The sequence below is a fragment of the Phodopus roborovskii genome, unplaced genomic scaffold (assembly GCF_943737965.1).
Source record: "Phodopus roborovskii unplaced genomic scaffold, PHOROB, whole genome shotgun sequence".
Taxonomy (NCBI): domain Eukaryota; kingdom Metazoa; phylum Chordata; class Mammalia; order Rodentia; family Cricetidae; genus Phodopus; species Phodopus roborovskii.
In genome coordinates this window covers 2,023,349-2,048,966 of record NW_026126459.1, presented here as the reverse complement: position 1 = coordinate 2,048,966, position 25,618 = coordinate 2,023,349, and the positions used below count along the sequence as shown (strand labels likewise).

The following is a 25,618-nucleotide window of genomic DNA, read 5'->3' as shown; positions in this document are numbered from 1 at the left end:
TTTTTTGTTGTACTAGCTAACAACTTTATCATTGACAGTAAATGGAACTTGGCTTTTTAATAAAAATAGTATTTTAGTGGCAAAATGTTCATGCAGTAGAACCCAGACATGCCCATGTGACACTTTAAATAAAATACATTCATCTCTGTTCATGTTGAAGAAGTTTTTCACTGAAATCTCTTTTACTTGATTGACATACTAAAGATAGTGCTTGTCCTAGCTATAGAAAAGCAAGGTGGGATAAAAGGAAAGAAAAATCATTCTCATAATATGTGTAAACTAGAGAAACAAAGTTGGATATGACTTCACCTAATTAACTTTAAAAATAATTAGCAAAATACAAACTGTTTATTGTTGAGGGAAGAGTATATTAGGCAAAGCAGAAAGCATATACTACAACCTGAAAGCAGATGTTTGACTCTACAATGGTTTAAGACTGCCAACTGCTATGGAACACAGGCCCTCCCTTTCTTGGACAGTTGAGTGCTTTGCTGGCATTTTCTTCAGAATCTGTTTCCCATCAGAACCTGGAGGAGAGAAGGTGTTAGGAATGGGAAGGGGCCTGCTGTTCCTTTAAATAGTGCTGTGAGCCTGAGTGGCAGCAGGCAGCAGGCTGCTCTGGAGTGTGTTCTTTTGTAATGAATCACCAGCTTCATTGTCTGCTGTCTCCCCCCTTTGTAGCTGGAAGGCCCACGTCTTTCACCTGAGCTGTGCCCTCTTACATTCAAGGTAGTTAGAAGAGAGGGGTGGGAGGGGGTGTTTTATGCTTTAGTTAAAGCTGATAAGACAGCAGGTATGTCTGTTTTGTTTCAGTTTCCTCTCCCCTTTCGGTTTGTGTGTTCTGAAATGTTGGGAATCTGCCCTGTGAATTTGCTAAGCACATCCCATTTCTGTGAATCTGGGAGTCCTGCCCTTCATTGAGTCTCCATTTTGTGGCCTTTATCTGAAGTGATTCCATTCTCTTGCCTGCTGGTTGCACTCCTTCCCACACAGCCATGTCCCCTCCTCCTGCAGAGTAGAGCCCACACTGTTTGTTTTGGCACTTTCCACTTTCTATGGGCTGTGCAGGGTTCTGGGAGAAGTTTGGGGATGGGGGGTGGGGGTGGAAGCTAAATTTATGTTCCTTTACAATGAACCAAAAAGAAAAGGTGATTTTGTTTCTTTCCCAATTCCTCTATGCTGGTTGTTAACTTCAGTTTTAACCATTTCTTTACTTTAAGACCAAAAACTAGCTTCTATTAAAAAGTCTCACTATTCCAAAAATTATTTATCTTTCCTGGAATATATCCAGAATTCCATAAATGGAGATGTTACAAATATGAACATTTGTGATACTATAAATGTGTTAGCCTCTATCCCATACCCCTTCTTTTCATTTGTCCCTTCCCACTTTTGTTTTTCTTTTTGCCGCTTAGTCTGGTAGTTGAGAGTGTTTGACAGCTTCCTGTTGAAGCTTGCATTGCCAGAGGACAGCTTTATGCTGGGAGGTAATAACAGCCTTAGTCCTTCTACACGGATGTGTTCTCCCTGAAGAAATTGTAAAGTCGCATCGTACAGATGGCTATCGGGAACAGGTTCAACTCTTACCTGTGGTTCATGGAATGCACAGCTTTTAACCTCTCATGATGTAATACCTTTCTTTAGGTTGTCTCATGAAACCTATTTGTGATGTTGATGCTGTCGCTCAAGATCAGTCACATCCCAATGTCCTTCCACTGTCCCCAGTCTAAGAGATCTACTGTATATGCTTGAGTCTAGAACCACAAGTCCTCACTCAGTGTTCCCTGACATTCTAAAGCTACAGTCAGTTCTTTCCTTGCCTGTCTCTATCACACAGGTTGTACACGAACTCTATAAGTTACAGTCACAGTGGCTTCCTCCCCAAAAATTCTGCTGATTAGACAGCAACACCTTTGTTCTTGAACTCAGATACTTAGCCTCTTGTAGGCAGTCAGCAAGCTGCAGTCTTCCTCTGTGGTGCATCTTGCCCATTTCCAGACTCTGAAGTAGTCCTGTTATTTCTGAAATGATTAAATTCAGGAAACCTTGGAGTTACTTAACTCCTTAGAGGACACTGCCAAGGGTGACTCGCCTAAAGTGATAGTCTGATTTCATCAGTTCTGAGTTTAAACCTTTCAGAGTCCCAAGTAAAATCCTGTGTCCATTCCAGTTCTCCAAGACCCTACCTACATGATCAGGAACCTGTTTGTCCAGCCTCATCTCTGTCACCCAGATTCTGCTGTGGTGGCACTGGCCCCATCTCTGTTTCCTTGAAACACCTTGCCAGGCCTTTTCTCTCTTCACTGTTGTTCTCTTTCCACCTAAGCCACCAGGCTTCCTCTGCTCACCCCACCCATCTCTTAAGGGAGTATGTATGCCCTTGAGTGTCCCACTTCAACTAGCATTTTCTGCCTGCTCCTGCTCTCCACCCTTCCTTTCATCCTCTTGCCACTGTTCTTAGTGCTTATCATTGTCTATCTCTCCTCATCCCCTAAACTCCATAAGGGCAGGAACCTCCTAAGCAACCCACTCTTCCTGTTGTCTAGAACAGTCTCATAGCAGCTAACCCTTTATGCAAGTATGTGATGCCATTATCAAATGCCATTCTCAGCACTTTACCTAAAGTAACTCACTGAAACCCAAAGAATTTATATCCAACATTCTTGTTCTTAAGTACCAGCAATAATGTCTGTCATTAAAATAACTACATTTTACATACCTACTGATTATACCCTGATATATACATACTGCCTTTACAAATGTGAATTATGATTGCTTGCAAATCACCCTTTAGTAATTGTCACACCCTGTTGAGGTAGTTCCCCGTCCACACCCCCCTTATGCCTGAAACTTTTAAGAGTCTAGAGGTCAAGCAACCTAGTCAGCCTTGAGTACAAAGAGATTTCCAACATGAAAGCTATTTAATTCCAGATTCCTATGTTGCTTGATTATATGTGGGCAGTTCCATGGTGGTTGCTGGAAAGTGGACACGGTTTCCTTATGGAGAACTGAGTCTGTCTCTGCTATTACCTTCTCACATCTCCTACTTTCTTCTAGAGTCACCTAAATGTTTTGATTGATTTTACACACACACACACACACACACACACACACACACACCATTGGAAAATACTACTGATTGTTCCCTTTAATCTTCTGTTGTCTTGGCCCATTTTACCTAATTCTTTGAATTAGTATTCATAGAAAAGAAAATACAGTTTCTGAAATCTTTACTGTCCTAGACTAATTGTATTTGTATAAATATCAATTTATTATATTTAGTATATTATATATATACTCATAATATGCTCTAATATATTAATATACTCAGTATTACTAAGTACCATGTCTTTATCAAAGTTTGTCTTTTAATATCTTTTCCCCTATAAAGTATTATTTTTCTGTTCCATTTTATAGCATGCCACTGCCTTACTGGTAAGAACCTCTGAGCCTTGCCTCAACTCCTGAATGGACAATCAAGATTATTGATTGGCTGATTTGTGTGTGTGTGTGTGTGTGTGTACGTATCTGTGTGAGAGCACTCTTCATACACATGGGTAGAAGTCAGAGGACAACTTGAAGAGTTGCTTATCTTCTTCTCATCGGCTCAGAAATCAAACTCAGGCCACTTGGTGGCAAACACTTTTTCCCAAAGAACCATCTCACTCACCCAAGATTCTCATTTTAACTTACTGTTAGAAATACTATTTTGAAAATGGTAGTTGAATTAACAGTGAAAATATTCATATTGTTCCCATCATGTCCTTTAAATTTTCCTTTTAAAGGAGCTATCATTCTCAGAATATAGAGTAGTATTTTCTACCTAACCAATTCAGAAGAAAATGGATATAGCAGGTAGTTATTAACAAAAGAATACGATTTTTTAAAATTATAACTTGAGCTAGATATGGTCATGCATACTTGTAATACAGTGCATGGGAGTCTGAGACAAGAGGATTGGAAACTCAAGGCCAGACCAGGCTGTATGTAAGACTGTCTGCATTTAATTAATTACTTAAAAATGTGTGAAACTTTGAACATTGAAAATTTCAGGAAAATATTTTGGCACCAAATTTTGATTGATATCTCCTTTTTGGTTAAAAGAATCTTTATATAGAAGACATGATAATAGAAACCAGTAATTATTTGTGAAATTACTGATGAATGACTTATGTCCATGACTATGTTTTTGTTTTAACCTAGTGTTGATTATGAGATTGCTTGCAAAGCTGCATGTATATGTGTGAGTGTGTGTGTGTGTGTGTGTGTGTGAGAGAGAGAGAGAGAGAGAGAGAGAGAGAGCACACATGTGTGTGGAGTCAGAGACAACTTGCTGGAGTTGGGTCTGTCCTTCTACCATGGGAGTTCTAGGGATCAAACTCAGGTGTACAGGCTTAGTGGCAAACATCTTTACCTGCTAAGCCATCTTCTGGCTTTTCTTGCAAGCTGTTTTAAAGAGACAGTTTGAGACTTAAGCAAAGGAGATTGGATTTTGAAAGACTCATAACTTGACCCACAAACCTTTTTTGGAATGTTTGCTAATTACCATTTTTTTTCTCTACAGGCCCCTGTTTTTGTCTCCTCTATTCAGCTCTGCTGCTGTAGCACTGGGAAAGCCATAGATGATGCTTAAGTGAATTGATATCTGTGTTCTATATAGTTTATAGACAATAATGTTTGAATTTCATATCATTTTCATGTGCAAGGTGTTATTCCTTTGAGCTGCTTTCCAACTATTTATAAAAATAAGTATTTGCTTGGCATTCTACTTACTTTTGGGGTTTTGGGGTTTTTGTTTGTTTGTTTGTTTGTTTTGGTTTTTTGGTTTTTGTTTTTTTGAGACAGGGTTTCTCTGTAGCTTTGGAGGCTGTCCAAAAATTTGCTGTGTAGACCAGCCTGGCCTCAAATTCACACAGATCTGCCTGCCTCTGCCTCCCAAGTGATGGGACTAAAGGTGTGTACCACCACTACCTGGCCATTTTGTTTGTTAGTTTTGTTTTGTTTTGTTTTTCCTCTTTGTCTTTTCTTGGTTACTTTCCTGTTGCTGTGCTGAAACACCGTGACCAAGGCAATTTGTAAAAGAAAGCATTTATTTTAGGATTTTAGTTCCAAAGGGTTGGAATCTATGACCATCATGTCAGAGAGCTTGGCAGGATACAGACAGACAGTCATGATGTTGGGACAGTGACTGAGGGCTCACATCTTGAGAGACAAGCATGAGGCAGAGAGAGAGCTAACTGGAAATGGCCTAAGCTTTTGAAACCTCAAAGCCCACCCTCGGTGACAACTCCTCCAACAAGGCCACACCTGCAAACCCTTCTCACACCACACAGCTCACACCAAGTGTTCAAATCTATGACCCTATGGGGACCATTCTCACTCAAAGCAGCACACTTGGTCTGCTAGTTATATAAAGCAGCACACTTGGTTTGCTGGTTATATAAAACTAGGTGGTAAGTGGGCTTTGGACCACTCTAAAAATACAGCAAGGACCAGTATCCCTCTGGGGTCAGCAGAGGGATACTGGTCCTTGCTGTATTTTTAGAGTGGTCTAGGTTTTCCTATGTAGGTTGGTCATGGTGACAGTTCCTAAGCAGTTTGGCAGGCTACTCTGACTCTCTCTTATGAAAAAGCCCTCTGAAGTCTCACTTTATGACTGCCCAAATGTGAGCTGAACAAGGTTCAACACCAGTGCACATGCCAAAGTGGACAGGGAGAAACCCACAAGGCTTCAACTCTGCACAAAGAACTATAGTCAGATAAAGAAAACTTGGAATGGGAGAGCACACCCTAGGAAGAGCGTACCAACTGGTTGTCTAGTGCCAGTGGTTAGCCCCGAAAACAAGTGACATACAGAGCAGGTTGTATTTAGGAATGTATATGTATATGTATATACATATATGTATGCAATAACAATTAGTGAGAAAAGAGGCCATGAATTTAAAGGAGAGTGGGAAGGGGTATATGGAAGGCTTAGGAAGGAGGAAAGGGAAGGGAGAGATGTAATTATGTTTTGATCTCTTTATTTTTTGTGATCATAATCTTTACGGAAAAAAAACACACACTTGACCTTTATCCTCCCATATGAATATTTTTCTTATACCCTAGAGTTCAGTATTTTCATATTTTTTTCACATGTCATTATTTTAAACCAGAATGCTTCTTTCCCTTTCAGTTTTGTTGTCATTCACAAATCCCCTGGTTTGCCTGTCTCTCTGTGCTCCATTGGCCCTGTGTAGCTCATCTGGTAAGCCTCCCTTACAACATACTTCTGTAGCTGGAATATGTTGTCTGATTCTTCTGTCAGGGCAGGTTCTTTCAGAATTGGGGCTAAGTCACCAATGTTCATCACCAGATCTGATTTACTTAGAAGATAGGTAGGTATGCTGCTATATGGGGACACAAAACTTGTAAATGTTTTAGTAGAATACTGAATATATCTGAGGATAGCCTGAGATTTGGTGGCACAGGCCATTCATCCTCCAAAAAGTCAGCAAGGAAGGAAGAATATGGCAAAGAAGGAAGGGAAATGCATAAAAGAAGCCTAAGAAATGAAAACCCAAGGTAAAGATGTAAATGCTGCATAGCCATCTACTTTCCCTTTCCCACCATTCAAGATGGCTTAGAGTTAAGAGACTTTAGATAATTATGTTTTGAACCCTGCCAACCTAGATATGTTTCAAATCATTCCACGTTATTTTCAGGGCTCACTCTGTGTGTGCGTGCGCGCATGCGTGTGCGCGCTCACCCACCTTCCATCACCTCATGTTTACTTTTGTGGTTCTTACTACAATATCATTGTGTACACTGATCTTTTGTTGTGCAGAGTTAGTTGTCGTTAGTTCAATCCAGTTACTGTATTGAGAATTTTGAGATCTTTTTTGAACTTCTCATCTCACCTTAAGGTGCTCATGTTCTCTTTCGCATCTCAAACATAGGGAATGCAGATGCTTCAGTGCCTTTCATTGCTAACCCCAGATTTATGTTGGTTCTGGATCCATTCTCAGTGTGACAGGTTTGCATTTTCCTGTTTGTTTGCAAGCCTGTGAACTTTTTAAAAATTGGATTCCAGACACAGTGAACTTATCTTATGGGTGTTGGCATTTTTGATCTTATAAATACTCAAGCTTTATGTTTGAGCTTCACACAACTAAGCTTCTTAGTAGTAACACGGTTCTTTTGTTCTTGTTTTAAAGTGATGTTATACATGACCAGAGCTATGTTTAGTGTCTGGCAAATTGTCCCTACTACAGACCAAAGTTGGACTTCTTAACTGATGGTACTGAAAGCGTTGCGTCTTCTGCTCTGGCTAAGAATAGGTCCTATCCCTGACACCTCAGGGATTTCTAGCCCTGTTTTCTGCATTTGTTTGCAGTGGTTCTTTCCCCTGCCAGCCTCTTCTTCCACTCATGAAAGTGACAGCCAGTGGTTGGGTTGTGGACATGTGGCCTTTTGAGTCTCTGAACAGTTTTTTTTTTGTTGTTGTTGTTGTTGTTTTTGTTTTTTATAGCTTGGGGAAGCATAGTGACCACTCTCAGGCCTGGTGGCTCTTCCCAAACCTCTTGTCCTGTGCTCACTTCCCAGAGACCACCAGCTCCATCCCAATACTCTTCTCATTCTCCAGGCAGTAAGCTAGGCAATAGGCTGTATAGGCCACCATCCTGCTGTCCTATCTGAGCACTCATTGCCTATCTTTGCCTACTGGACAGTCCTTTGAATGCTCTTGTTTTATATATTTGAATCTGTTTGGGGTTTAAGATAATAAGACTGGAAGCAGAAGAGAGTTTTTAAATAAAAATGAAATCATGTCTCATTTAATGTATTATTGGCTGGTGCATGAAATTTCAAGGAGCATCAAGAAAGAATACCTAAGATGCACTCACAGCAGTAATCCAAAAGAGCATTGATTAATTTCTGTAACTGTGTTTTATGTCTTTAGTAAAGAAGAATGGGGCTCCCTTCCCTTATGTTTCTATTAATATCGGTGTTTATGGGGGAAAGAACACAGAGAATTTTTAAGATTCTAACTCAGCAACTGACTTGTGTCTTGGATTGTGTGGTCCTTTTTCTTCCTTTATAGTAATAGTCACTATATTGTCTCTACTGCCTGTTTTTTGTTTGTTTGTTTGTTTTGTTTTAAGCCAGAAGCAGAGGGGTTTTGGTTTGGTTTGTTTTTAGAGACAGGGTTTCTCTGTGGCTTTGGAGGCTGTCCTGGAACTAGCTCTTGTAAACCAGGCTGACCTTGAACTCCCAGAGATCCATCTGCCTCTGCCTCCCGAGTGCTGGGATTAAAAATGTTTGCCACTACTGCCCAGCAGAAGCAGAGTTTTTTTACATCTGATCTCAGTGCTGTGTGTTGATGGATAGTGATCCTCTTTTCCATTTTACAGGTGAAAAATTTGAAGCAGTGAGGAATTGAATGGCTCATCCCTCAGAGTCTGGATTTCAACTTAGACTTATCCTTCCAATGTCTTGATACCCTCCTTCCCCATCCATGGTCTGCATTATGCCAAATATAGCATAAAGAGTATATAGACCTTGGTCTGGGCTGTGGCTCAGTCTATAGAGTACCTGCTTAGTGTGCGTGAAGTCCTGAGTTTGATTCTCAGCACACATAAAACTGGATGTGGCGTGCATACCTATAGTCTTAGCATTTGGGAAATGGAGGCAGGAGAATCAATCAGGAACTCAGTGTCATTCCTGGTATATATGGAGAGTTGGAGGGTAGCCTAGGCTGTGTGAAAAGCTTTCTCAAAACAGTAATCCAGGCTTTGATGTTTCTTTTACTTAGCAGGACTTCTTTCTTCCCTTACTAAATTTTTGTAAGCCATTTTTTTTTTCTCTTTCTCTTTATTCTCAGTTGCTTGCTGTTATCCAGATAATAAAAATCAACCACACAAAACTGGATCCGTTCCTTCTGCCCCCAGCCTACCTGGGTCTTAAATGAGTCTAGAGTGGGAGTCAGGGGGAGTAGCCAATGCTACTGGGAGGAAATGAAAACTGGCTTGTAGAGGAAGGTGCCTCAAAAGAAAGAAATATAAACACCCTCCTCTCCCTCTCACCAGAGTCAGGTTCTTTCCTCTAAGGCCCCCGGAAGCAGAGAGCACAGCTTCTAAGGTCTGCCCCTCTAGAATTTGGTTAGATGTTGCAGTTCCAGGACCCTGAAAACCTCTACCAAGGGGATGGGGGAAGCAGATATTGGCATCTGGGGTGTGCTCAGCCCCTGGCATGTGCAAGGATGAGACCTTTGAGTTAGAAGAGCCCAGCCCCAGTGAAGGTGACAGTGATGAGGAAGTTCCCCAGGTGGGGATCAGAATGGACACTGTACCCATGCAGGAGAGTCCATGGATGGGGCTTTGTAAGCCATTTTGTCCAGTGCTTTGAGAAATGTGTTATTTTTCTGAGAGCCTTGAGTTCTTCTAGGATAAGTGGGAATGTCCTCAGTTAACTATTTCTTGACATTTTGTAGCCAGCACAGTGGTTGAGAGTCTGAGGGTGTAGTGATTGATGTGGAGAGAGTTGCACAGGGTGTTAGAGAGTGGGACTGCTCGGCCACTTAGATGTTCTACACCCACAAGGTATTTATGTAAAACCCATGCATACCATCAAACCCTAATACAGTGTAAATGCTGTGAACAGTTGCTATCCTTGAATATTCCGGCAACAGAGACAGGGGAAAGGCCTGCATGTTCAATACTAACTCATCTTCATCTTTTTCTACATGTTCTTAATAAGCAGTTGGGAGTAAATGTTTCTGCAGACGTGGAGGACCAGCTTCATTGTCTGTCTGCAATAGCTTGTAGCTATTTGAGCTTGGAAACAAACTGTTTAATAACATTTTGCTGACGCTGTTACAGATGAAAAGACTTAACTTTTATATGGTAATATACCAGACACATTTCTTCTTTTTCTGGAAACTTGATTATTTCCCTGAGTAAGGCCCCTTCCTGTATCACAGAACTACAGACTATTAAATCCCAAGTGAAGTTCATTTAGAAATCAGAGTACACTCCAGAAAGGCCATGGTTTTCTCAGATACATGTTCAAGGTAGAACTGAAGCCAGAACGCCTGTTGCTTTGTCTGTGTCCCTGCTGCCTGACAGATGGGTTGACCTGTAGTGTCCAAGTATCAGGTGCCTATAGTGCCTCCTCCTAGAAGAGAGGAATGATAAAGCTGTGTGGTAGGCTGCTCCCCACCCCACCCACTTAGATTCATTTATTGTCTGACAGTTTTGTCTGCACGTATGTCTCAGCACTGTGTGTGCAGTGCCTGATGCCCAAGGGGGTCAGTGAGGCTTAAAATCTCCTAGAACGGGAGTTACAGATGGTTGCAAGCCACCATGAGTGCTGGGAACTGAACCCCAGTCCTCTGGAAAAGATTCCAATGCTCTACACTGCTGAGCTGTCGTCTCTCCAGCCCTGATAAAAATAATTATATGCATTTTTTTTCCTTTGGGTGGGGTTCAAACACAGTGCCTTGCACATTCTAGGCCACTATTTCAGCCATGGCCTATATCTCTAATCTGAATTTTTGTTTTTAAATAGTAACTATAATTTTGATATGAATGATCAAATTCAAGTAAGGAGAAGAACTAGTTCACATACCACCACCTTTTAAAACTGAGCATTGATAGATTTTCACAGGAAATGTGGAGAAAATGTATTAGACCCTTCCCTGTGGTACTCTTGAGTGGCTGGCTTCAGCCTGCCTCCCTTCTGGTCCTCATGTCTTCCTTTCCTCTGAGACAGACGGCCCTGATCAAGGGGTAGGCCTGCTGGTGGCTCCTTCTCTAATTTGTCTTGTGAACAAGGATTAAGTCTTATAATCACTGGTTTTTGTTTCATGGCTGTTTCTGACTGAAGGATAAGAGTCCATGACATGTCTTATTGATCCATTTGTTAGATAGTGAGCGACAGAAATCATTTTCTTCTTTGTACTGCATTCTTGTATAGGCCACTGTTGCATTCATTAAAGAGGGGACTTTCTAGTCCATAAATACTTAATTCTTTTGTTTTCTGAGAGTGGTTTATTGCTGGATTTTCTTTCCCAGCCTGGGCCTGCAGCTGCGTCTTTTCACTCCAAATAAACACACAGAGACTTATATTAATTGTAAAACTGTTGGCCAGTGACTAGGGCTTCTTATTGGCTAGCTCTGTCTAATTATTAACCCATTTCTATTAATCTAAGTATTTCCACGTGGTCTTATCTTATCTTTGGCAGCCTACATAGTGGGTTTTCTCTGCCTACCTTTTCCAGAATTCTCTTCTCCTAGTCCCGCCTATCTCCCTGCCTCTATTGGCCATGGTGTTTTATTCATCAACCAATAAGAGAAACATATAAGCAGAAGGACACCATCCCCTGTTAGTGGTTAGACACTTGCAAATCTTTTGTGTGCGCCAGGTTTAGAGTAACTGCTGCAACGCTGTCTTTGGGGCACTTGAAGGATGGAGCAGCATGTACTTGACTCTGATGTCTCTGAGTTGCTTTGCTTTCCACCGTCTCATTGTCCCTCATTTTATCTTTAAATTATTTATTTGTTTTGACATTTGTGTTTGTGTGGAGGTCAGAGACAGCTTCAGTGCTCACCTTCTACTTTGTTTGAGGCAGGCTTTTGACATCTGTCACTGGGTTGTGTATCCCAGGCCAACTGGCTCACAGGCTTCCAGAGGTTTCCCCAGTTTCTCTCCCATCGCATTTGGAGAAATTCTGGGATTACAGACTCACATCACTGGGTCTTGGATTTACATGGATTCCTATAAACTGATCTGAGCTCACTTGAAGAGCAAGTACTTTTTTCCACTAGCCATCACTCTGGCTAATGCACCTAATTTCTTGAAGCTTAAGTATCAGGACTGTCTCAGGAATTGTAGCAAACACTATTATTCATTTTCCTTTGAAGCTTCCGTTTGTTTTTAGGGAGCTTCTTGGTGCTATTGATAGCCAACCTTTCTCACTTATATAGAAGTCTAGAACTAGGAGCTTGTTTAAATTTATGATTGTCTTATATAACGTAAGCCTTGACTTCTAAGATCCACAAGCAGTATAGAAGTATGAAGGGAAAAAGTGTAAATTAGGAGAAGAAAGTGGAGAGGGGCATAGCTAATAACAAGGGCTAAACAACATTCTGAAAAATTAATGCAGATAAAAAAAATGATAGATAAAAAGGAGGAAAAGCTGAAGCCTGGGGGCAGACTTGTGAGGCAGTGCACCCAACACAAAATGAAGATGGAAAACAGCTGAAGGCCTGTTTATATGGGCAGTTACCTGCTTAGCACTGGTCAGGCCTCTCCAAGCACTTCCCTGGCCTATTATGCACCCACTTTCTTCATCATGAAAGTGGAACATCCAATGCTATAATTGCTTCTCTCCAAGGAACCTGATCAACATGTTTGGGGAAATTTAATTATTCTTTATTTTGTTTGTTTGAGGTTTTGGGGGTGTTATTGTTCTTATGGTTGTTGTTTGTGGGTTTGGTTTTTGTTTTCTTTGTTTATTTTGAGACCAGGCCTTACTATGTAGCTTTGACTGCCATGGATCTCCTTATGTAGACCAAACTGTCTTGGAACCCATAGAGATCTGCCTGCCCCTGCTTCCTGAATGCTGGATTAAAGGCATATTGTATCACACCCAGCTTTATTTTTATATCCGTGGGTATATATTTGCCTGCATGTATGTCTGTTTACTACTTGTTCATTGCCCACAGGGACCAGTTAAAAGGGCATTGGATCCCTGAAACTAGATGGTGGTGAACAGCCATGTGGGTGCTGAGACTCTGGAAAAGCAAAAAGTACTTTTACCTGCTAAATGATATCTCTAACTCCTTAATTTTTAAAAATTTTATTATTAACTGTACATATGTAAGTTCCTAGTTGGAATTGTAATGCCAGAAAACAGATAAGCAGAGGAAACCACATCATGCAAGCAGGTCTTTCTACCTGGGTCATTGGAACATGAAGATCATTGGCAATCCTACAGGAATTTGAAGCATCCAAGAGCCAGCAAGAGCAAAAACCCTGACCTGAGGGAAACAGATAACCTTGGGAACAGAAGAGAACTTTAGGAAAACTTACAGGTTTCAAAAATCATGCAGGCACAATTACTAGTAACTGGGTGTCAAGAGTTAAGAAATACAAAGGGTTTGAGAGTGACAACATACTTCAGAAAATAACATGCAGAGAAAGGATAAGAAAATGGACTTCATACCTCCCAAGGTTTAAAATAGAAAACACAATGACTTCCTTAGCTTGTGTTCTCTAAGATAAAATCTGCTAACATTGTTACCAAGAAATCTCAGGGTAGGGCAATAATGCTGCCCAAAGCAAGTGTTATTGTTTATTGATGGGTTTGGCTAAAAGTTTTCATAGAGACTAAGGATGTCTCTACTTTCCTGCCCCATCAGACACTGCATAGCACTGGATTATGGCCTATATCCCTCTCATCTGTTTAAGTTTTCACGGAACACATTCACTTAGTCCTTCCTTCTCCAGGAGCCTCAGCAGCGGGGTACCAAGCCCCATTATGTGTGCACTGTAGTGTGTTGGCCTGTCTAAGTCTAGGAGCATCCTGAGCATCTGCAGCCCCCTGCCTAGGACCTCTGCCTCTTTAAGAGATGTTAAAGAGGGAGAAATAGAGTTGCTGTGTGTCACAAATCTCTAAACTATGTGGTTTGCTGTCACCTGCATGGGCACATTTAATAAAAAAATAAAGGGTTGGGGGGGTTACTTTTTATTTATGTGTATGTGCCTGTCTCTATGTTGAGTGCATGCCACATGTTTATAGGGCCCAGAAGACATCAGCTCCTAGATCTGGCGTTATAAACAGTTGTGAGCTACCAAGTGTGGTTGGTAGCAAACAAACTTGGGTTTTCTGAAAAATCAAGAAATGCTCTTAAACCCCGAGCCATTTGTGCAGCCCCAAAAATAAAACTTAAAAAGGAAAAATGAATAGTCAGCTTCACCTTAGAAATAGCTGTCAAGGACCATTCTGAATTAGACGCATTTTGTCCCAAGTTCCTTGTCTCTTCCTGCAGTCCTGTTTCCCTGTGCTAGGTCTTGTTCTAGTCTATATTCAGTATTATTTGGGGTATTTCTCAAAAGTAGCAGAAGTTTATACACACTAGAATGTAACTCTACTTTTATGTCTTTAAAAAAATACCCATGGAGAGGTTGAAATATTTTAAATAACCACTGGATCTAGGAAGAAAATTGGAACTGGGCACTTGCCTTGTTAGGGAGTTCCTGCTCTGTGAAAGTCAGTGGATCAGCAAACAAGGAATGTAGGATACAGTGCTAGGAAAGAAATATCAGGGTAAGAGGGGAGTCATTTGGGGTGAGTAAAGAGCCTAGAGAAGAATAAGTGCTTGAACCATGTATTAAACATTTGCGTGTAAATTAATCATGTAGGGAGAAGTGGACAGAATTATTGGTGTAACGAAACTAGAGGGCAACATGGGATTTCAAACATCGTGAGCGATGTCTCTCTAATGGAGTGTTTGCAATGGATCCACTGGCTTCTTTCTGTCTTTGCTGAAAGAAACACATACAACCTAGCTTCTCCTTACCACTTCTCTCCTCAGACTCTTCAGTAGACCACAGAAGCCAGAATGCTGGCTGCTACATCTTTACCAGCTCCCTCCCAGCTGTCAGTCTGTCCCTACCACTGCTTTTCTCATTTCATCACCTGTCACTGTACCTTGCCTCTTGTCTGCATGCTCTTCTGCCCAAACAGACATGTGTGCCTTGATTTCCAAAGAGATTGGACCAGAAGCTACTTTCCCTGACTTCTTACAGAAGGTAGAAGTCTCCTTGTCCCTTGCCTTCCAGCAGTCCATCTGATCATTTCTTTGCTGGTGTGCCATTATTTTTCTCTCCTATTAAAAAGTAAACTCCACAGGGACTTATGGCTAATCACTCACTGGTCTTCTGTTGCCGATGGAAGGCATGATTCATGAAATGCTTGGGGCCAGCTCTGAGTGCTGCTTTAAGGGGACATGGAAGAGAGCTTTTGAGAGTTTGGAGACATTGGGACTTATTACAGAGTTTGTCACTTTAACCTAATAGACTATTGGTTTGGATGTTTTTGTTCTGAAATATTTATTTTTCCTGCTTAAATATTCATTGATGTGTGAGATAGCAAAGCTCAGCCTCTCAGGGGAGAAGTTTGTGTTGTCGTTTCCCTCTGAATAAATCAAAATGTGTATGTGTGTAAGAGAGAGAGAGTTGATTTAGAGGTAAGCTTGCAGTGTGCTCCAGCTTCTGTCATTTATTTTTATTCTAAGCGTGGAAGTCAACATAGTACATTGCTTGTTTATTTTTATTGTTAACTGTTCATAAGTGCTTAAGATTGCACTGGTACCTTCAGAATGTCACATGGCGTCAACACAGTAAACACTTAAGCTTAGTTAGGTTCAGTCCTTTAGCTCTCCAAAACAAGGATCACCTGTTAGGCCTGAAGTTTAGTAAGTCTACATTTTTGGAAAAAAGATAGTGTTTATTTTCTTTGTAGGCTCCATTGAGAAACTGATTCTCTACTTGCAGAAAATGTATGTTTACAGCCTCTGTTGTCTTCCTCTTGCAGCTGCTTTTTCCTAACCATTACCCTTCTAGAAGCACAGCTCTGGCAGGTGTCTTCTGGAGAGATGCTGCTACAGGCTCCCTCTGTCACTCCTCTAAAGCAGTGCTTTCGAATTATAGAACATGTTAGCCTCCTGCAGAACATGTTACCTCATCCTGCCACTGCATCCCACCAAACACTGCTTTACTGGGAAAGATAGCATCATTAGATTTTTTAAACAGTTTCTGAGTAGGGGCCTGGGGCCAAGAAAATATGGGCATACCTGCTGTCAGGAAAGGGATGAACCGTGAAGTGGAGAGGTGGATGTGTGGCGCTGGTTCCTAACCTGTGGGGTCAGTGTTCCAGCTAACTATTGAGACTTCAGAAGGGGAGGGTCCTTGATTGAAATAAATCACAATTCAGTTAATTTTTCAGTGGTAATAGATTTTTCTGTTAGTAGGCCCCTTATTACATAATTAGTTCATCTGATTTTGTGAGCTTTTTAAGGATCCCAGCCATTTATTTGCTAAGTTCCAGAAACATAAGTGAAAAAGAACTCTTAGATTTTTTTTTACCAGATATAAAAATTAAAAGTTTCATGGAGACACCATGTTTAGGTACACCTCTAAAGCTCTGCAAGTTACCTGACTTCTTACAGCTTTGGGTAGAATTGTTCTTCTCTAAACTTTACCAGAAATATTTAGTGACTAGACACTAACTAACACTTCCATCATGTGTATCAGCCTGTGAAATGTTGCCAGCAATGAAACCATTCTTGAAGCCCCTTCCCCTAGATTTTTCTGATAGTTCTAAGAATATAAATAAGATATAAAGAGTACATTAGGTAACTTGGTTGGTTTTAGACATTTTTTCAACAGAGAATATTTTAGATAAAGAAGAGGTTTGAGGACAGCAAAGTAGCTTTTAAGTATGTAGTTAACAAAGACCAGAATAGATTTTGCTGTAAGTCTAACATATTACCATTGTTTTGTCCTCCATGTTTAATTAGCTGTTTTATTCCTCTGTGTTTGCTTCATTGATCTACAAACCACTTCAAAATTATTTTATTTTATATGTATGAGTGTTTTGCCTATGTCTGAGTTTGTGTACCACGTATGTGCATGGTACCCTTGGGAGGCAAGAAGAGGTGTTGGATCCCCCTAGAACTGAATTTACAGACAGGTGTGAGTTGCCTTGTGGGTGCTGGGAATTGAACCTGAGTCTTCTAGACAAGTAGCTAGTACTCTTAACTACTGAACCTTTTCTCCAGCCTTACAAACTCCTTTTTGGGGGCGGGGTATGGGGTGAGAATTCTCTGTTGTAACAGCCCTGGCTGTCCTGGAACTCACTTTGTGGACCAGGCTGGCCTCAAACTCACAGTCTGCCTCCTGAGTACTGGAATTAAAGATAAACTGCTTTTTAAGTTGATTATAGATTTTCTTTTCTTTTTCTTTGTTTTACAGGATGGAGTTTCTCTGTGTAGCCCTGGCTGCCCTGGAACTTGCTCTGTAGACCAGGCTGGCCTCAAACTCACAGAGATCTGCCTGCCTCTGCCTCCTGAGTGCTGGGATTAAAGTTGTACACCACTATCCCACCCTGCTTGTTTTCTCTCTCTCTCTCTCTGTGTGTGTGTGTGTGTGTGTGTGTGTGTGTGTGTGTGTGTGTGTGTTGCAGTTGCATTTGTAGATGTGTATGGGATGCACATTTCTGTGAATGCACACATGTGAACATGCATGTGGAAGTCTGAAGGGGATGTCTGAGGTTTTCCTCACTTGCTTTCCCATCGTATCTTTTGAGGCAGGGTCACACTCAAAGCTAGGAAACAGGGTCAGTCTGTCTGGCTAGTTGGCTTGTCTAGGGATCCATCTATGCTTTCAAGCATGAGGTTATCTGTCATCCACCAGGATAACCAACCACTACTGGGTTCTGAGTTTCCAAACTTGACCCTCACACTTACAAACCAGGTGATCATTTGGCTGTCTCCTCAGCCCTGCTTTTAGATTTTAAATCTGTTGTTCTTTTCTTCTCTTTCTGTGTGCTTTGTTCCTTTTGTCACAGACGTGACAAATTTTTCCACTTTGCCAACCGATCTAACTAATAAGCTTCTTTATTTAGGCTCTCCCAGCTGAGAGCATTCATATATCTTTTTTGGTGTGCATATGTTTGCACACATGCCTGTGTCTGAGTCTATGGGTATGTACGCATACATGCTCTCTCACATGCACACATGTGGAGGCTATAAGTTGACATACAGTGTCTTACTTGCCTTCCACCTCAGTTTTGAGACAGTATCTCTAATGCACCCTGATACTCACCATTTGGTAAGACTAGCTAGCCAGCAACCCTAGGGATCCTCTTGTCTCTGCCTTCTCGGCCCTGAGATTACTTGAGTGTACCATAACATCTGGCTTCTTAAATAGGTGCTGGGGTCATACCTGGGTCCTCATGCTTGTACAACAAGTACTTTAACAACTGAGCCATCTCCCCAGTGCAGTTGATTAATTGATTTTTATAAAGACAGGCCAAGTTTAAAATCTGAGCTTACCTAAACAAATCCCAGGGAGTAAAAATGACATTTGTAAAATGTTTAAAAGCAAAAATAGTTTATTTCTTTGATTAGTGACATCCTAGTTAAACTATGGGGATGTTTTTTGTTTTGTTTTGTTTTTATTTTTGAAGACAGTTTCTCTGTGTAGCCCTGGCTGTCCTAGAATTCCCTCTGTAGACAAGGCTGGCCTCAAACTCACAGAGATCCACCTGCCTCTGCCTCCTGAGTGTTGGGATTAAAGGCATGAACCACCACCACTTAACATTCTTAAATTGTTTTTATTATTAAGAATGATAAATGATTTCATATTTCTAATAAAAACAATAACTGTAATATATTTGGCAGAGCAAATGCTTTAAAACATAAAGCTTTAGCCGGGCATTGATGCCCCACACCTTTAGTCTCAGCACTGAGGAGGCAGAGGCAGATAGATCTCTGTGAGTTCAAGGACAGCCTGGTCTAGAATGAGTTCCAGGGCAGCCAAGGTTACACTGAGAAACCCTGTCTCAAAACACACACACACACACACAAAAGCTTTATCCCAACTCTATTCTAATTGAAAACAATTTTGCTGTCAATCACAGCTCTATAAAAGGTATTCCTGACCTGAAAGAGGCTTGCACCCCTCTTCTAGAAGACAGAGTCCCATTGTGGCTGCATCTCTGCAGTGCTTAGACTACTGAACCCTGCAATATTGGACCTTTCTCCCCACCTACCACCACTGGTTGGTGTATCAGGAATGGCCCCATGAGTGACTCACACTGTGTACTTGTATTCCCATTGGGGGTGGGCTAGAAAATGGAGGTTAGAGTTCAAGTTGAGCAACATCAGAGCCAGAGGCAAGTCCCTTGGCCACTACATTGTGTCTTTAAACCTTCATGTGTTTTCTTGTGGACCCTTTCGGAAGATTTCTGAAAGCCAGTAAGTACATCTGCTCATCCACCTGAATGTGAAGTTTTGTCTATCCTCAGGCCTCAGTCTTCTAAAGACCTTGGAAGCAGTGTGCTCTGCCAACTATGGGTACAGGCAAAGCGCCAAAAGATTTGGAAAAGATGATCAAGTATTAAAATTATGGGCTGCCAAGATGGCTCAGCAGGTAAAGGAAGTTGTTACCAAATCTGAATTTAATCCCAGGGACTCACATCAAGGGAGGACATGGAATCAAGTTGTCCTCCTGCCTCCACACGTGCACCATAGTGCTCATGGTCACACACACATCTCTGCATACACACACAAAGTAGGTAGGTGAAGAAATGATTTAAAAAAAAAAAAAAGAGTTAAAAATCTGTATACATTAAACCATCTTCCAACCTACAGATAATAAAAATAAATTATGTAGCAATGGGAAAAGACATTTTCAAAAAAAAATTTACTGATTAAAAAAAAAAAAAAAAAAACTGTGTCCTTAGAATAATTTCTAAGTAAAGGGAAGATTTCTATGTAAAGCAATAAGCAATAATTCCCTGTTCCAAGTCATATTACCTCCTGCATGGCTTACCTCTGCACGTTTTGTTCTGGTTGATTCCTCTTTGGACTTTAAAATCCGATTGTCCACTAGGCCCCATCTCTTTCCACCCCTTTCTTAACTTCCTTCACTATTGCTGAAACTCCCTTTCACTTCTTTCTGTTTTGTTTTGTTTTGTTTTGTTTTAGATTTCCTGTCTTAAGAATCCCACACTCCTCAGTCATACTCTCAGCTTTACTCAGATTTCAGTTCTCTTCTTTAGGCTCATCAGTGCCCCATTATCACTTCTGCTCTGTCTGACACCCCCCCCCCTTTTATGGCCTCCCTTTCTCCCTTCTCCAACATTCCAGGTAGTATTCCTTTACAGATTAGAAAAGTACCCCATCTGCTGCCTCCCGTGGGCATATGTCATTAGCTTCTAATCGGGAAGGGCATCGAGGGCCTCTTATTTGGAAGATTAGTGTTAAGTATTCAAAAGAAATTGCAGCTTTTAGTTATGCAATTTCTGTTTTATGTGTGGTATATTAATAACTAGGAAAAAATATAAATTTTATGCATTTTTACTTGTAAACATAGTTGGGTTTGTCATTAGTGACTTTGTTCTTTTGAGTGTGATTTATAAAAAATGTTTCCAAAATCCCATCTCTGGTCATTTGCTAGCTCTCAGTCTCTGAGACAATTTTTTTATTTGGTGTCTTTCAAAGAACAGATGTTTTTTATACATTGATAAATTTTGTTTATTGATTTCTTTTTAATAGTCCTTGTTTCTGACCTAAAGATTCTTAGACTTCTGGAAATCTTATAGTTGTGATTTTTACAGTTAGTTATGTTATTTCTTTCAAGGTGCCTTTTGCATCTGTGGGTGCATATTTTAGGGGCATCATTTCTATTCATCATTTATTCATATTTTAAGATTTCTCTTTCCATGTTAACCTGCCTTGCTGCCTTTGAGTTGACAGAGTGCATGGAACCCGCTTCTGGGTGGCTTCCTGTTTTGTTCTCCCATCTGCTCCTAAGCCACTGTTCTGATGCTAAATCAATGAGTAGTAAAGTCGATTTTTTTTTTCTTTTTTGGAGGGGGGGGGATACACTTTCAGAATTGTTTTCAATTTTCAGTTGAGTTTCCATATACTTTAATAAACAGCTTGCCAATGTGGATAAAAATATCTGCTGAGGGACTGGAGAGATGGCTCAGTGGTTAAGAGCTGTTCTTCCAGAGGTCCTGAGTTCAATTCCTAGCCACCATATGGTAGCTCACAACCATGTGTAATGAGATCTGGTGCCCTCTTCTGGCTTGCAGGTATACATGCAGGCAGAACACTATATACATAATAAATAAATCTTTTTTTACAAAATTGCTGATAACTTGGCTGGGTTTGTGGTGATTGATTGGGATGAACAGTCATTTTTAAGAACATTGAATCTTCCAATCCATGTCTTTCCTCCCCCTCCCCCCACTTATAACAGCCTTTGTCAATTTGGTACATTTCAGTGTTTGTACTGATAGCCCTTCCTTTCAAAAGTACCCTGAGTAGGCTGGTTTTTCCTTTAGTGGTGGAGTGTTTGGGAGTTCTATCCCAGTGCTAAAAGACAAGAAAATAAGGTGGAGTTGTTAAGTATTGATGACTTTTGTAGAGGGATAATGCTTGAGACTTGTTTGTTTGTTTGTTTGTTTGTTTGTTTGTTTGTTTGTTTGTTTGAGACGACTCTGCTTTGGGTAGCCTTGGCTGTCCTGGAATTCACACCATAGACCAGGCTGGCCTCAAACTCACTGAGATCCACCTGCCTCTGCCTCCCAAGTGCTGGAAGGCACTACTGCCTAGCAGCATGCGACTTTTTGATATCTTTGAATTCTCCTTAGTTGAGACAGTGTATCAGCAAACATGTTTGATGTTGAAAACCTGTAATAATGTTTAGAAAGCTTTCTTAGTTCCCTGCATTTCTCACAGGCTAGAGAATTCCCCCTCAAACCAAGGGCAAAGTGGATCATTGGAACTAGGGAGTAGGGGAATGATTGCCCCTTTGCTCATGGCTAACAGTAAATCCAGATTTTCTGTGATACCCAGTCTTTTAAAAAACATCTTAAACATTAGGGAAGGGGCAATTTAGCTAATGGCCTGCCCTTGGCCATCTTGGCATCTGTTTCCAGAAAGACAGTAGTCTAAAACTTTGCAGATTTCTATGTTCAGTAAACAGTGACATTTGCTTTTCATGGTGAATTGGAAGGTTGGGAGGTCTTGTTGAGAACTGTGATGGTAGTGAGGGCTTTGCAGAATCTATAACACAAGATTCCTTCTTTATATTTAACCTTAAAGACTGAACAGACATGAGACCATGTCACCAAATGGCTTCAGTTTCTGTAGTTGCTTCATCTTTTTAATTTTTTTATTCTTTTAATTAGCATACCAAGTATTAGATTTTGTTACGGCAGTTCCAAACATAGCTTGACTTTGTTGGCCATTCTCTCCTGCCTCTTCCCTCACATTCACTTACTCTCCACCCACCTTTCCACCATCAGCCTCCACTTTCATGTCACAGTTACAGTTCTGTATCCTAAAGCATCTGGGAATGGAGGTTGAGGGGTACTGTGCTTTCAGCTTTATAGGCTCACAATAATTATGAAAAATATATCCATATTCAGTTTAGTCTAATAACTACTTTTATGTTTTTTTTATATATTCTGACATTGAATGTGTGGAGTAGATATTCTGGGTTCATGTGTTTCAGGAGTCAGTTTTCTCTTCCACTATAGGTTACAGGGATGGAACTCAGGTTGTCAAGTGTGCACTTTACCCACCAAGCCATCTTGCTGGTCCCTTATATTAGCTGAAGGAAAGTTTTATTGTGAACCTAGTAGGCATAATTTAAATAAATCTCTAATTTTATGTCTAAGACTCTACACTGATTATTTAATAATACTCTCTTTTCTGAATACTTGTAATTGCTTCCCTTTGGTCTCCACTCACGAGAAATTAGAGTTAGCTTATTTTAGTTAGGCTGGCAAAATGGCTCAGTGGTTAAGAACTTGTTGCTCATGCAAAGGGACCTAAGTTCAGCTCAAAGCACTCACATGGTAACATGGCCATATGTAACTCCAGTTCTGAGGGATTTTATTCCTCCTTCTGAGGTTTGCAAGCACCAGGCATGCATGTGGTACACGTACATATATTCAGGCAAAACACATAAAATAAAGTTAATCAATTTGTTTTTTAAAGAGTAGGAGTTATCTGATGATCCAAACAATCTGATGATCCAAACAGTTTTTTCCTAAGTGGGAGACAGTAAGAAAGTGTACCAAGAGTTCTGTGTACTAACCTTGTAAGTCATCCTATAATGAAGGTTTGTTTACTCACTGTCCTCTCTACTATTGTTTGCTCTAGGGTAACCAGGAGCCAACAACAACTCCTGACGCAATGGTTCAGCCTTTTACTACCATCCCATTTCCACCACCTCCACAGAACGGAATTCCTACAGAATACGGAGTGCCACACACTCAGGACTATGCTGGCCAGACCAGTGAACATAACCTGACGCTCTACGGGGGTACACAAGCCCATGGAGAGCAGAGTAGCAATTCACCAAGTAATCAGAATGGATCTCTCACGGTATGTAAAGTAGCAGATGCAAGATAGAAGGATGTGTGAAATCTGCACCTTCCTCCAGAGACAGAAAGCTTTGAGTTAGTCTATGCATGCACTGGTGGTTGTTCTGGGACTGCCATCCTGCACCCTCCTTCGTCCCAGTTCCCCACACTCTGCTCTCAGGTGCAGGGTCTCACAGCAGCAGTCTCACATTGCCTCCTCCCTGTCCCCTAGAGCACTGGGCTGATTGGCTTGTGCCTCCCTTCTGGTTTTCCTATTCTGCAATGGATGTTCTGATGGCTCCTCCTCCTCTTGTTCAAATCTCAACTGTTTCAGTGTTTGTGGGTTTGGGTTTTGACACTCCTTCTTCCTTATTTTGTGTGCTTCCTCTGCATTCTTCCACTCAAGTCTTACACTTAAGTCTGACTTATATTCTTATACCCTGACAACTTAAGTCACTCAGTATATAAGCAAAAGTTAAGCATCACTGGTTCCTTATCCTTCATTTCTACCCTTAATCTTTATGGGGTTTGACAACCACAGTTCTACAGTAATGTACATCTCAGCCCTTTTCTCATGTCCTCTCCCAGGCAAAGAGCTTAGCTCTTCTCCAGCTGTTGGGGGTTGATTCAGGTGGGTTGAGCTTGAATCACAACCTGGCCTCAGAAGAATGGGTTAGGCGAGTTTTTTAATATTCCTTTGCCTTGAAAGAGAGGAAAATGAAGGTCATAGTGCCTACCACCATGAAAAACACCTTACTTTTTTGAAAACATGTTGTCTTTCCAATGATGGTGACTTCTGTGTATTTTATATCCAGTTGGTTTAAAGGAAACATCTAGGTCTGAGAGGTAATGAGAGATACCTTGTAGCATTTGTTCAGTACATGGAATGTACAGGCTGTTGTGTCAGACGTGGGTGGTCCAGTTATTTTCTCAAATGATAATGACCTCACAGACTTTTTGAGACAACTGTTTCAACCAAAGGAGTAAAAAGGAAAAAATAATATGTACCCAAGGCTTTTCATGATATTTTTAACTTCAAACTCTATTTCTAGAGTAGCTAATGGTCTTCGCAACTGCTGTTTCTCCATTTCTATTTTCTTAGCAGTTTTGGTCGTTTGTGTGTCCTTCTGGGGAACTATTTCCTCTGAATTGATAATTTCATTAATATAAATTTACCAAACATGTAAATCAGCTGATGAGTGCTTGCCTTACAGACAAAAGGCCCTGGGTTTGATTCCTCAGAATTGCACAAAACCAGCCACCAGCTTTTGGAGGTAGAAAGAGAATCAGAAGTTTAAAATCATTCCTGGGGGCCTAAGGAATTCCAGGCCAGCTTGGGTTATATACCTTCTTTCAAAACAATTTAATCATAACAATACATGATTCCCTTTTTATTTTCTATAGTTTATAATAATACCTTATCTTTATTATTTTTGTTTGTTTGTGGTAGGGTTTCTCTGTATAACAGCCCTGGCCATCCTGGAACTCACTCTATAAACCAACTAGGCCTCAAAATCACAGAGATCCTCCACCTCCCTAGTGTTGGGATTAAAGGTGTGTGCCACCATGCCTGGCTCATTCGTGGATTTGATAATTTATGCCTTCTCTGGTCAGTCTAAAAAGTAAAGGTTTGTATTTATTTGTATATGAGGATGTGGGTGTATGTTTGTGTCAGTGTAGGTGCACATGTGTATGTACCTGCATGTGGAGATCACAGCACAAACTCAGGTATGGTTCCTTGGAAGCCACCCCATCTTGGATTTTCCTTGACTTGGAGCTCACTGAGTAGGCACAGTTGACCAGCCAGCAGGTCTCAGGGATCTGCCTGTCTCTGTTTCCCTATACCTGGGATCCTAGGTGTCAAACATCACACTTGGGGAATAAATTCAGATCCTCACCCTAGCAAGGCAAGCACTGCACCCAACTGAGCTTCCCTCAGTCCTGAGGTTGATTCTCCCATTCTGATCTATACTATCTTTCACCTTCCTGATTTGTGTATGACTGTCCCTCCTCCACATTTTAGTTTATGTGTTAGGTGTCTACCTATATGGCTATGCACCATGTATATGCAGTGCCCTCACAGGCCAGAAGAGGGCATCAGATACCCTGGGACAAGTGGTTGCAAGCTGCCATGTTCAGTGCTAATCTAACTCAGGTCCTCTGGAAAAATAGCACATGCTCTTAAAAGGAGTTTAGCTTTTCAGGTTAGAAGCTAAGGCAACTTCCTTCTGTGTTTAAACTAAGTTTCCCTGTAAAAATCATTTTAAGTAGAACCCACAAAAAGTGATAAATGGTGCTATTATGTTCATTTCAAAGCATTCTTAAAACTTCCTTAGTTCTAGGTTGAACAGTGTTGGAACACTTCTTTAATCCCAGCACTTAGGAGTCAGAGGCAGACAGATCTCTCTGAGTTAGAGGCCAGCCTGGTCTATAAAGAGCAAGTCCCAGGTCAGCTAGGGCTATTCAGAG

The 25,618-nt window shown here is 40.9% G+C and overlaps 2 protein-coding genes across 28 annotated transcripts in view; both read left to right on the top strand.

The window, feature by feature from the left end:
* The window catches only part of Mb (myoglobin), a 205,153-nt gene that overhangs the window by 71,648 nt on the left and 107,887 nt on the right, over positions 1-25,618 (top strand). The gene's annotated exons all lie outside the window — the stretch shown is intronic.
* Rbfox2 (RNA binding fox-1 homolog 2) overlaps positions 1-25,618 on the top strand; it is a 246,182-nt gene that overhangs the window by 172,546 nt on the left and 48,018 nt on the right. For all 26 annotated transcript variants that reach the window (XM_051189275.1, XM_051189271.1, XM_051189272.1 and 23 more), the window contains one exon: positions 22,947-23,171. In XM_051189275.1, the coding sequence (XP_051045232.1) occupies positions 22,947-23,171 (225 nt within the window). The remainder of the gene's footprint in view (positions 1-22,946; positions 23,172-25,618) is intronic.